The sequence below is a fragment of the Melozone crissalis genome, unplaced genomic scaffold (assembly GCF_028551555.1).
Source record: "Melozone crissalis strain CALT ecotype California unplaced genomic scaffold, PUWL_Pcris_2 ptg000016l_1, whole genome shotgun sequence".
Classification (NCBI taxonomy): domain Eukaryota; kingdom Metazoa; phylum Chordata; class Aves; order Passeriformes; family Passerellidae; genus Melozone; species Melozone crissalis.
Genome location: NW_026535794.1, coordinates 33,410,917 through 33,424,520, shown reverse-complemented (window position 1 = coordinate 33,424,520; position 13,604 = coordinate 33,410,917). Strand labels below are relative to the sequence as shown.

Sequence of the window (13,604 nt, the reverse complement as noted above, 5' to 3'; positions counted from 1 at the left end):
TCAGGAATAGGTGAGGATCAGAAGAGGCTGAAAGAGGAGGATCAGAATAGAGGCTGCTTCCATTTTTGAAAGGAGCCATGACACAGTTGCCAACAACAGCTGGGGACCAGTGTTACTGCCCCAATAAGGCCCTTTGCAGGCCCTCCCAAACAGCAAACTTCCGCCTGAAAAGGATCCTCTGCTACTCTGCAGAGGGTCAAATGCCAACAAAGACAGCACTGCTGCACACACACACATGGGGACAAACATGATTCTTACGGGCCATGGTGTCTCTGTGCACAGAACATTCCCAAAGTCTCCAGCTCTAAGGTTGACTGGCCTCTCCAAACACACATTCCTATATCAGACTATTGTGGCCTGTGTTTCACACTCTACTCTCTCCTTTTTCACTCATTGTCTGAGGCAGGAATGTTTTAGAGAACTGGAAAGGCCACAGAGACTATTTAAACTGAAGAGAAGTCTGGTAGAGGGAGAGTGAGATTTAATAGTCCCGCCAGGGATTTGAAGAACCTTTAGGATGAAGCAGGAAAGCTACCAAAAACATGCAATCTGTTATTAGGAGTCAGGCCTAAGTGGCTGAAAGTGATAAATATAGTAGCCAGAGATTAATAATGAGCATTAACTTGGGGGTTATAAAAAAATTAATACAAAGAGATAAGGAAAGAATGCTGCTGCCCTGTTGTGGTCACAGAGCTGTTTTCAGTTCCTGAGAAGTGTGAACAAAAATCAACTAAACAAAACAGTCCCCAAATATAATATATTTAAATATCTTAAGTAATTTTGTAAAGATTTTTGAAAATAAGGAAGCAGCAAAGGAAACTTTTGTGGAACTCTATCTCATAATAGAATGCAAAGAATACTCTTAAATTGCTATTTTCTGTGTGCTGACAGATTTATGATGCCGCTACACAGATTTCAGGAACATAATATTGGAGCAGCTTTTTCAGGAACAGCTCATATTGGTTCAATGCATATCTTAAGAAGCTGCAGCCAAGTGGGGATTAGAGAAGCAGAAACTGCACACAGACATTCATTAGGGGCTTTTTAAATTCTTAAATAAATGAGGAATTATTCAGTCATTTCCTAGAGTGAACCTGAAGAGGGAGCAAAATACCATTGTGCTTTTCATTGAGAATTTTTTCATTGCATTCTTCCAAGCTATCCCATCAAGGAATCAGATATATTTCCCTCTCCCTTCAAGCAAATCACCAGAGTTCAGGAGACTGGCAGGATCATACCCTGAATACAAGGCTCAAACAGAACCTTGCTTCCAGCTTATCCTTATCAAGGGGACTGTTCCTCACAAAAAAAGAGATACTAGCAAAGAATCATGGCACAAATCACCTATAACTTTATTCATGTGTGAAGTCCTCAGGAGGTTAGCCAGGACACAGTGCCCCAGCACTGCACTATTTTCTGGGCAAGTATTAAGAGTACAAAGGGCTCCAAGGCTACCAAAAGGATACAACTAAAATGACATTACAGGAGTCAGAGACCTTATTTTCCACCAGGAGAGGATACTCACTTCCTATCCCACCTTCACACATTTCAGAAACAAGGAGACTTTCAGTTGTTAAAACAGAGGTGGTTTATGCATTTATTAGGACACAGGGAGAGTACAGGAGAGCATCTAGAAGACTTTGTACAAAAATAACCAAGCAGCATAATAACAGCTGAAATTTAAACGTGAAGTATGAAGAAACTTACTGCAAAGATCTGCTCATGACAACTCAGCCATAAATGGGTTTTTAGATGGTTGTTACCTCATGGAGCAAATATTTTAAAATAAATGCAGACCTCTGCCTTTTGCTCTGCCTAGTACAGAATATTTTGTTACTTGGATATCTTGCATTTAGTTTCGTTCAGCACACTTCCTAAGTAACAAAAAGCAAAAAAGTTTGGGAATATGATAAAGGCAAAAGGATTGACATAATTTTTTTTTAAAAGCCTTAGAGATATGTCCTAACATCATAAAAAAAACATCATCCACCCTAGCAGTTTGGATTAAGTGTCCTCAGAGCCCTGAATCTCCATGCCTTAGGATCATAAACTCATCCTGAGTAGTTTTTTGTGTCTGCAAAACATCCAGCATTCATCACTGTCAGAAACAGCACTAAACCTCTAATCTGGTCTGATAGAAAACCTGACACATACCTGAAGTCTGATGTAAAAAGAAGCAATGAAGCTGGGCTATTAAAATCTGGTTCTAAAACTACCAGCCAGGTGATTACTTGGTGACCAAACTCATGAAAACTTGACACAATGGGCAGCAAAGATCCTTACAGGGAGGAAACCCACCTGTCCACTGACAGAAACACCCCATGTGTTCCACCACCTGCAGGAGTGACTTCCTCTCTAGGAAGAAGACAATCCATGAATGTGTTGTCTTGGGACTTGGTCAGGGTTCACATTCAACAGAGGCCTCACAGCTCTGCAGAGAGCTGGCTTTACATTACAAGAATTAAGCCTGCCAAAGCACACCAATTCCCTTTCTGTCAGAGAGCGGATAGAAATTCACCAGTTTATGGCCTTATCTCTATTTATGTTATAAAAGGTTTCTCCTTTGAAAATTCTAAGGTGAGCAAAGCTTTTCTTTTTAAGATTCTCATGTGATTCTTGGGACCACACTAGTGCTCATATTTCAGGCAAGGTTTTCCTGTCTGGCCTATACCTTAAGACACAAGAACTGCATAGGCTCTGGTAGATGACATTAAATTAGCATCCTTACATAAGGAGACCAACCATACAAATCTCCTTACAAAAGGACTCTTAAAATTAAGCTTTTCTTGGGGCTAAATTGATGCTTTGGAGACTAATCTCAGAATGTGTGAATTTAGGCTGTTGCAGAGGTACTTCTCACTCTACAGCTTGGATTATTCAGAAGACTATATCCCAGCTGATCATGTAAGTGAGAGGACAGTAATCCTTGGCTCCCACAAATACACAAAGCAAATGTGTTATCAATGTAACTAATTGTCATCCCCTCCAAGGAGGATATTCCAGAAACTTTTTCCAACAGTTTGATTCATTACAAAGAAAAAAAAATATGGAAAATGGGGTAGTTTTGACTAACTCCTTGCCATCCAAAAGTTGAAACTCAGGCCAGTAAAAATTACTGTTGTAGCATGTTTTTTGTCAGATGCAATCAGACAATGTTCAAGGACATTTATTATACCTCTATTATTTTAAGCTTTCCAGTAAACTGTGGCAGGCTCCACAATAGCATGAGACTAACTCTAAAGTTAAAAACATAATGGACTGGATAAAAGAATATCCTTTCATTTGCCCTTCTGTTACTGAAGCCCTAAAGTTAATTTTGAAGCTCCTTTCCAAAAGAAAAAGTTATGTCCTTAAGAAAAGCTGATCTTTCAAATGTGAATGTCCTTCTTGGTTAACTTAATTAACTCTGTCCTTGAACTAAAAAAGTTCTTTTTTTTAACCTACTTTCACTATGGGAACTGGATTATAATGATTCAGAATAATTTTCCTGATAGTAAACCAGAAGTTGATGCAGTCCCATCCTAGGACAAGTCTTGCATTCAGTCCTTTCTTGCTATTCTGTGCTTCAGTGCAAATTACCCCAACTTAATGCACTTATGTTTCCTACTCACTACTCCTCTGTACTCATTCAAACAAGATGCCTCTGTTGTGTCACTTTAATCAAACCATCATCTTATGACAGAGAAGTTGTATCCCACACATCTTATTTAGAGGCCCAAGGTTATTTTTCTGTGAGCCCACAGATAAGAAGGCATCTATCAGTAGATGCAAGCAGCTACTGGGGCAAGTGCTTGAGCAGGGCAACCCCCTCTCTCCACACAGTAAAGGCAGGTATTGAGTCAATGTGCTCAGTTTGGGGTCTGTGTTTATTTTAAGTGACAAACAGTGACTCTGAACCCTGGATCTCCTTATCTACCAGGCCAGATGAATGACAGAGACTTCTACCTATCCCAGTCCTGGGGACACTTTATCATACAATAAATGGCTGCTGGATAAATCTTCATGCCTGAGGCTTAGAACCACAGCATCACAGAATGGTCAAAGTGCTTTGCAATTTTCACACCTGTTAAACTCATCAGTAAATTTATCACTCAGTAAGCCATGGCATTATAATGGTTGTGCAATTGATTCAGCTAGGAAAGCTTGGCAATCCCCCAGCTTCCCACTGTGCTTCCCACTCTGGCTGGATTGGCTGCTGTCTCTCCCTGTGCCTCCTGTAGTTTGTTTTTTTTACAGCTCACTGTGATGCTGAGCAGCATTGCCTCACCCTGTGCCTAAGTGGAACCTACAACATCCTGGCCAGGCAATTCTCATTACTTGGAACTTAAGAGACATTCTTACGTCCCTTAGTGCCAAGTAGTTGCTTTCACAGTTTAACAAAACTCACTCTCCAAAAACATAGGAACAGAAGAAAGAATTCCAAGTTCTGCTTTCCTCTGTCAAGATCAATTCTTTCAACTGCCACTCTACACATTGGCTATGGAAGATATTTTTATGTCCCACTCCCAAATAATTTGTCTTTATAATATAGGAATGGAATAATACATCAGCAATTCTTTTAAATGTGGGAATAGTTTTTTTTTCCTTTTCAATAATGGCAATTAAGCATTGAATGCAAACCAGATACTCAAGTCAATGTAACACTTGTCATTAAAAAAAAGCCCCCAAAATATTGTCAGAGATGACTGCTCAAAGAATAAATACACTGCCACAAGAAATTACTAAAAGCAGTCCTTAAAATAAAACCAAGAATTGTTTGGTAAAATATTACACAAAAGTAGATGTTAGGCCAATATTTAGCTTTGTCTTAAGAAGGAATACTGGCACCTTTAGGAACTGCAGCATCTCAGAGACAGCCCTTGCAACTGTTTAAAGCAGTAGCAAAATTGGCTTCTCTGTCTTAGACTGTATAAAACACAATAAGTAGTAGAGATTAGAGGCACACCATTCATCAGGCATTTTTATCTCCTTTTGAGTCTCTAATGCTTTTCAACTTTGTTCCTTATGTGTTTGGGTATACATGTTCCTGTCTTCCCCCAGAATAGCCTGTAAAAGACATAATAAACATAAGGCCAGCTGTATATTCCAAGTGACAGGACTTGTACCATAAAAGTGTTGGAAAGTAACCCTAAACCCATACGTTTGCCACTGTGGAATATTCCTTTCTGAAGGATACTAGCATAAAAAACTTTTCAAGCCTAGTCCAGAATAACTCTCATCTTTTTAAACTGGCCTATGCAAAACCCAGGCAGAGATATACCTTTCTCCCAAACATTTCCAAAGGCAAAGATAAAATCAGAAGAAAGAAGAAGAAAAAAAAAAAAAACCCTGCAGGTTTTCTGAACTGCTTCAATAAAATTTAGAAATCATAATGGTGCAAATCAGTCAGTACTGCTTTGTGATGGGGTAAGATGTATGACTCAGGTCGTAACTCCAACTCTTTCTTAAAACCAGCTCACACCACAATGACTCCTGCACAAATCACACACTCCTCAGTGCTGGCACAGTTTGCTGACAACCAGCAGCAGCTCAGGGTTGTCCCACTTCCCCATGGTAAGGGGATGAAAACAAGGTAGTCAAACTGCTCAGGGATGAGGTGATGATTTCCATAAGAAATGTGTTCTAAGTTGTTTGTCAAAGACCAAACCAGAAGTTTAGCACAGAGTGGAGAAAAAAAAAATCACACTTTCTCCTGAGTTCCAGTGTAGGTCCATAATTCAGGGCTACCTTTTCTCTTTCATTTGCAGTGTCCCTCTTAAGGAAATCTGGATGCCTCTTTTGACATACTTTATTTGTTATTGGACTTGACACATTTGGTTTATTTTTCCTTCCTTTGGGACAGCATTACATAGAGTTACACACGGAATTCTGACTGCAAAATAACTGTAGTTCCAGTGTGTAATGGCCTGAGCTAGGAAAAAGTATTCCAGGTGTAACCAGAGTGAATAACTGAAAGACTAAAATATGAGCCTTCTAGGCAAACCACACCAAGGCAAACAGACTAATGAATGTTAATGTGTGTAAAGTATAGAGCACTGAAATTGCACCCCGAGTCATTTTCATTTACTTCAGCAATTCAAACCCACAAAGCCAGAAAAGCTCTGCCTTTGTCTTCAGTGCTGCCTCTGGAAGTCCCACACCCCACTCTGCCCTACACAGAAAGCCAGATGCAGGATTTCACATATATTTCATACATATCTGCAACGTATGTTGCAGATGCCACATTTAGCAGAGAAGGCAAAAATGTCACTATTAGTCTGTCCTATCACAGAACATTTCAAAAAGCAAACACTGGGCACCTTGAACAACATCCTTTCCTGCACCTTCTACGTTACTTACAGGTCAGTTCTAACCACAGTGTTGCCCCAGAACCACCCTTAGTAATGCCCAAGTGGCCTCAAACAGATATGAAAAATCCTCTCCAATTGAGATACCTCTTTTTACTGGTGAAAATACATCCCCTAAACTACTATCTTGTTATATCAGAACCTCTGCTTCCAGTATTAATACAGTAAGGGAACCCACTAATACTCTGTTTGTATCATTTACACCTTCAGGAAAGAGTATTATATCATGAGTGCATCCAGTTGTCTTGAATTAAGCTGCAGTTTTCAAGAATAGCTTCTTTTTTCTTGGAAAAAAGCCTGAAAAAATATTGCCACAGTGTCCCTCCACATCAGAAGGGTTAAGTGTGAAACACAACATGCAATTATCAGCATGGAGCATATATATTTAAAAGGCAAAATACAACAGAAATTAAGAGAGCTACAGACTTCTGAAGTTTGTGTTCTGTGAAAAAAAGGAGAGCCTCTGAATAGATGTCAGCACAAATCAGTCCACAACAAGTGCTTAAAGAGGCTTAAGAATTTACACTGGTGCAATTTCTTAGAGCAGCTTAAAAGGTGCTTTCAGCTCCCTTTTTCTTTACAGATAGAAGAGACATGGTTTTATCATGAATCTTGTGATTTTAAGCTACATCTGGCCCTTGGAATTATCTAAGACACAGAAGCCTTACTAAATGAAATTCAGCCCCTACAATCATGATAAAAAGCCTAAAAACAAGAGTGAAAGGCACGATGAAGGTTCAAAACCAAAGAACAAATAAAAGAAACAGAGGATGCTTTTAGTTTTTAAAATAATATTTTTCCAGTCAACCTCATAATTATGGGAGTCTGACATGATTTGAGGTTTGAGTTGGTCAACAACAGCAGAATTCAAGATCCTGATTTAAAGTGGTTTCATTGCACATATTTCCTCACTCTTCATGAAGTACATGAATTTATCTGTATATTGTAAGTAAAACAGTTTTACTGTGGCCAGTGAGCTGTCAATAAGATTACAGCATAAATTGTTAAATGTTTAAGAATGCATATTTTGTATGTACCTTGTGATGAAGTGTCAAAACATGCACAAAACCTGTGTCTTGTCTAAACACCACGAGCTTTGGAAGGCAATGCACTGTCTGAACTAGGAAGTGATGATTTCTGAATGGTCTTGTGTATTATATACAAAATTCTGCCATCAGAGGAACCCTGATGTATTTTTACAGTCCTCACTCCTTTCTGCTTCATGTTGACATTTCACATGAGCCCTGCCCCATGGGCAATTACAGGGACACACCCATACCAGTTCCAAGACAACATAAAAGCACACACAGAAAATAAATGTTTTTCCAGTGTCAGACAATAGAAAATTCTGACAGTTTTAATGTCCATAGTTAAAGCAAACAGTTCAACTGTTTTGAATACTGGACATTATTACATTGGGCTTTTCCAACAGCTCTTCCTCCTCCTGGCCAAGGAGAGTGAGATGGCAGTCATGTCTGGAATTCACTATTCAAATTCTGCTTGGAAGGCCACATTGAATATTGGCATGTCCTCTTTGAACTTGCACCTGTGGCCCACCAGGCCGAGCCTGGGCCATGGCATTTCCAGCACCAGAGGGACTGATAAGAGACTGAGTGAGCTGAGTTGCAACCCGGGGAGCAGACTTTCTGAGTTTGTCATCTCTTTTATGGCAGCAGATATTGTATTTAATAATAATATTTAAACAATATTTAATATTGTTTAAGCTTTATTGTTTAATAAACAGGGTTTTTCCACTTTTCTCCAAAGAAGTATTTTTCTGCCGGACCAGTTGCAGGGAGGGACCAATTGAATCTGCTTTCCTTGAAGAGCCCCTTTGGGAGGTTCTCTCCAAAATTTGCCCTGAAGCAGGACAAATACATCTAGTGGACTGGCGTTTGGGTTGCTTCCATCCCTCTAAGTGGCAGTCCCCTCCATAACCCTCTCATCTTTGTCAGAGCAGTGTGGCTTTGGTGTCTCCCACACAGTCAGAGGATCCAGCCACACGCCTGCTCCCCTCCAGCCCGTAGTGGGAATCCCCCAGGATTCTCCATGGGGATTTCCCCTCACTTTGGCTACTACAACACTTCCACATCATTACTCCCTTGGCTTCCCTGGAGAAGCTTTTAAAATTCATGGACAAGCTGGTGCAGGGTCTGGAGCACATGCCCTCTGAGGAAAAGCTAAAGGAGCTGTGGGTGTTTATCCTGGAGAAAAGGAGGCTCAGGGAACACCTTATCCTCTGTGCAAGTGTCTGAAAGGAGGCTGTAGCCACATGAGGGTCAGCCTCTTCTCCCAGGCAGCCAGCGACTGGAGAGGATCCAGTCTTAAATTACCCCAGGGAAGGTTCAGGTTGGACATCAGGAAGAATTTCTTCTCAGAAACAGTGATTAGACATTGGAATGGGCTGCGTAGGGAGGGGTTGGAGTCGCTGTCCTTGGCGATATTTAAGACAGGGCACTGCGCTTAGTGCTGTGGTGTAAATGACACGGCGGCGTTCATTCCACAGAACGGACTCGGCGACAGAGGCGTTTCCCGCCCTCACCGATGCGGCAATTCCGTCACCGCGCCCTTCGCTCCCGCCCTCATGACCCGGCCCCCACCCGGCCACGACTCGCGCCGCGACTCCCGCCGCGTCACTGCCCAGGCTCCGCCCACCGCCGCGTGCTGAGGGCACCGTGCGACCCTTGCTTCCACTTGCGCTGTGCGCATGCGCCCGTAACACCCGCACCTCGCTGCTGCGCGCCCCCTCGGCAGCAGAGGGACGTCTGACGTCACTCCGCCGCGATTGGAGGGAAGAGGGGCAGGAAGGAAGGAAGTCCGGGGGCCCGCCGGTCGTAACCTACCCCACTAGCTGCCGATGGCGTGACGTCATTGATTGTAACCAATTAGCACTCCAGAAGCCGGCGCTTGATTGGCTGTCAGGCGGGGAGGCGGGCGGCGGGCGCGCGCAGGGGTTGGTTGCGGCGGTGCCGGGTTACATAGGGCGGAGTACAGCGTGTCCTTGGGCGCAGACGGAGCGGGAGGTGCCGGGTGTGCGGTCACCGTGTCTGAGGGCGCAGCGGGCCAGCCGGGCAGGCAGGTGTGGCAGGGCGGCCGGGCCCCGCGGGGTGGTGACGGCTGGCAGGGATGTGGGGCAGGCGGGCGTTGCTCTCGGCCTTCCTGAGGGCCGTTCCCGCCTGCCGGGGCCGCGGCCTGAGGCGGCGGCCGGGCTGCGGCGGAAGGTCACCGTGGGGCCGGGCGGCCGCGCCGCGGGCGGGGGTCTGAGGGGAAGCTCGGGGCCAGGCTGGGCGCGGGTAGAGCCGGAGCCGGGCTGTGCGGGCGCCCTTGGGCCCTCCCGCCTCCTCACGCGTGGCTGCCGGCGGGACCGCTGGGGTCATCCCGGGTCACGGGGACGGCCGGCTGCCCGCCAGCCCTCCCCAGGCAAAAAATAAAATAAAATAAAATTTAGAAAGCGTGGTTGGTGCGCTTTTTCACCTCCAAAGGAAAAGCCTGCCAAGAGTCCTGTGCTTTTACACGAGGTCGTTCACGGCTAGGAAACTCCTGTACAGTTGTACAAGTTATGTTCAATTTGTTCTTCAGAAATTGTCGCCGTACCCTTTAAGCAATTAGTTTGTGCGAGGGAGGGTTTTTCCTGCCCTTCAAGCATGTTTAATCACCTTGATACCTTTTGGATAGTCTCGTGGTTTCATAATAACCTTCAAGCCCAGGAGCTGTGGCTTGAGGTTAGACAGTGTGCTGGAGAATTGCCAGGTTCACCTGCTGCGTTTGGTGGTTTAGTAAACCTGCAGGACACTTTTTAAGGTTTCAGCTCAGTTGGTGACCTTGAGGTTGCAATACTGACCTTGTGTGTGTGTTCTTGGTCTAGTACTGACAATGGGAGACGTCGAGAAAGGCAAGAAGATCTTTGTCCAGAAATGCTCCCAGTGCCACACGGTTGAAAAGGGAGGCAAGCACAAGACTGGACCCAACTTGAACGGCCTGTTCGGACGCAAGACTGGGCAAGCCGAAGGTTTCTCTTACACAGATGCTAATAAGAACAAAGGTAAACTTAAAGCTGTCCTTAGGGGACAGAAATACTCAGTTCTTGGGGATAATTTTAAAAATCTGCCAAAAATTGAGGAGAGGACAAGAATGTTAGTGTTTATTATTTTGAATTTATTAACTGTTTGGGTTTTTTTTTACCTTCTTTTAGGTATCACCTGGGGTGAGGATACTCTGATGGAGTATTTGGAAAATCCAAAGAAGTATATTCCTGGAACAAAGATGATTTTTGCGGGTATTAAGAAGAAGAACGAGAGAGCAGACTTAATAGCATACCTCAAAGTTGCCACTGCAAAGTAAAAGTTATCTGCTGCCTTATTTATTTCACAAAGGAGATGGCAATGGAAATGTATGTGATGAGATTGGTTTTTAAACTTTCTATTTTTACATGTACTATGTCTAACCTTAAAATCACCCATCAGCTAACTTTGCTCACGGTGGGTCACTGGAGTACACACTTGTTTGGCAGCCATTAACTTAACAAAGACTATGTAATTGGGTTTAGTCATCCTTGATGATAAAAATTAAAAAAAAAATAAATAAACATTTCCTGCCTCTTCATTGTTTAAAATAATATGTAAATAAACAAATGAGTAATCATCATCAGCATAATAGCTTTGACAGCTCAGCTCTTTAACATCAAAAAGCAGGGTCCTTTTGGCATCTTCTGCCATACATCTTCTGTTACATTAACAACAAAACAACAAAGGCTATTAAAAAGAAAAACAGTCCCAGTATAATATTTTTCTAAATTTAATCAGTGCCAGGTGTTGCAATATGTATTAATCTGTCTAAAGCTTGTGATAAAAACGCATTTCATCTGATTTAAGTACAATTTGTGAACTGCCAGTTGTGCCCAGCCACTTGTCTTTTATCTAGGGGAAGCATGTTACCTAATTCATCCAGACTGACAGCTGCATGCTCCTATAAAGTACAACTCCCCTTCAGAACCATCTCCAGGTTGATGTGTTATTGGTGCCCTTTGCTAAGTAAATCTGATAACAGCCATTCTTAGTGTGAGAGAAAGCATCCTGTTCAGGGAATATGAGTGCTAGTGGCCAAGATGAGAGTTACTTAATCTTCTTAATTCAGCAGAAACATTCACCTAGAATCCATTGTTACAGGAAGTTTCAGATGAAGGGATGCAGGAGTGAATGTGCTGGTAGACTAAAAGACAAAATCAAGCGGTCTTCCTCTGTGCCTGGCTGTAGCCACCACCATTACTTCTGAAGGTTCTGTTTCGCACATTGTAAAGCAGTATTTTTGATGTTTTATCTGCGTTTTTTTCATACTAAGTTGTTCAGAAGAATGTATTTACTGTGTACCAACAGTAAGGCATAATTTGGAGCAATCAATACTGTAAATTAAAAAAAATTAAAAGTCTTGCTTGCTGTATGTGTATGAAATAAGGTGAAAAACAGTGGGAATGCAGAGCAAAGTTGCGTGTCCAGATTTACATCATTAGGAAACAAGGCAAAAAAAGCTCCACATGGAAAAAGGTAAGTTCTAATTGAGTTGGTGGGGGAAGTATAAATGTGGCAAAGTTAGTATTTTGGACCAGAGCCAGCAAAGCTCTCTCAGGGATGTGCTGTTTAGTAGCATTTTCTGCTGGGCTTCCAGAGTGAGATGGGAGCAAATTCAAGGTAACTGAAAAGTTGTAGGATGGGCTGCATTTGTTTTATATGGAGTAGTGTACCTAATGATGGAATGGCAAAGTGCTTTACTCGGAGTAAATGAGTGAAAGGAACTAAGATTACTAACAGTGGTCTTGGTGATTGCTGTTATATGTGTTGTGATGATTTTTTTCTTTCCAGACCAACCTGCAAACAGCATTTCTTGCAGTTATGGATCCACTATTAATAGCAATTTTTTTACTAAAAAATCCACTTTTACTTTATTTGTTAGCAGAAAACTTCAAATTGTAGTAGTTTATTGCTGTTCCAATTTCCGTAAGGAACGTTTGTCATGGCACTTTTACGGCTATGCAGAACTGAGGCTTTTTCCATGCCAAAATCCTGATAGAGCAGTTGTAGATACAGAATGTAACTGTACCCAGCTCTGCAGTCTTCCAGGATGATGATGGTGATGAGACTTGTGACACTTTGTTCTGTTAGCACCTTTGTGAAAGAAGACACTGACCTCCAAGCTGCTCTACTTTACAACATGTTTCTTCTCTAGATCAATTAGGGAAGAGGAATTTTCAGTTAAGTGTGGTAATTTCTGCACAGATTACAATTTGCAACAAGTAAGTTACCCATCCTCAGAAAAGCTTGAGGAAGCAGTTATCCTTTGCCCAAAGGAAGCAGAGGACACAATTTAGCTTGGCTCTTCTATCTGTATATGCAAAGATAAATGTTACTTATATATAACACTGAAAACTGAGAAAATTTAAATCTATACTCAGCATTCATTCTTGATAACATGTTAGGGAAAAGACTGTTCAGGCCTCTAAAATTTCATCTTTCTGTATATATAGCCCTGGACTGCAATATAGCCCTGGCTTAAAAGTTTTGTGGTAGGTGACAAGCAGCCATCTGCCACTGGAGAAATGCAATACTATGGTCTTTTACTAATGGATAAGCAAAGAATATTGCAAGGAGGTTAGATTTTCACTTGAGTAAGTGTTAGTGCAAGGGCTTGCTTGGGTGGAAAGGAGACATCATGATGAGTTACATAATCAAGCTTTAGTTCTTCATTTCTTAGTTTATATTACAGAGTAAAGGGATGGGGTTTTGCCTATGAAGTACCAAGTTTAGTGGTTTTCATTGTGACGGTTATACCAGTCTAGACACTTGGTATTTCAGTAGTTCCTTTACAGTTGCCAATTAGGGAATCAAAGCGGCACTGCCAAACATTGCACCATCCTGTAAAAGTTCTGCTTGGCTACTAGTTCACAGCTTTGCTTGGGCATGCCTTTGAAACTGATCTTGTGATATTTCCATGAGTAATTATGCAAATGAATGAAGATAGTTAATGACTAGAAAAAAGGTGAAATCCAAAAGCATGACTTTTCATAGTGTGACTTCCAAATGAGTAGGATACTTACAAAGCTACAAAACTTATTAGTTGTATATCCAATTGAAATATAGTGATACAGAGGCTGCTTTGTTTATTTAGAGTCTTAACAATTCAAGTGTAACCACTCTAAAACCAGCTCGAGAAAGTTCCATTTGTTGCTGCCTGTACGATTGTAAATAATTGCTTCAGATAAAGATC

General features: G+C 42.0%; 1 protein-coding gene across 1 annotated transcript; it reads left to right on the top strand.

Annotated features, from left to right (window-relative positions):
• The first annotated feature begins 9,305 nt into the window (after positions 1-9,305).
• On the top strand, positions 9,306-11,783 carry LOC128935352 (cytochrome c). Its single transcript, XM_054273638.1, has 3 exons — positions 9,306-9,426; positions 10,213-10,389; positions 10,540-11,783. Exons 2-3 carry the CDS (start codon positions 10,221-10,223, stop codon positions 10,686-10,688), a joined length of 318 nt encoding a protein of 105 aa, XP_054129613.1. The 5' UTR covers positions 9,306-9,426; positions 10,213-10,220; the 3' UTR covers positions 10,689-11,783.
• The last annotated feature ends 1,821 nt before the right edge of the window (positions 11,784-13,604 follow it).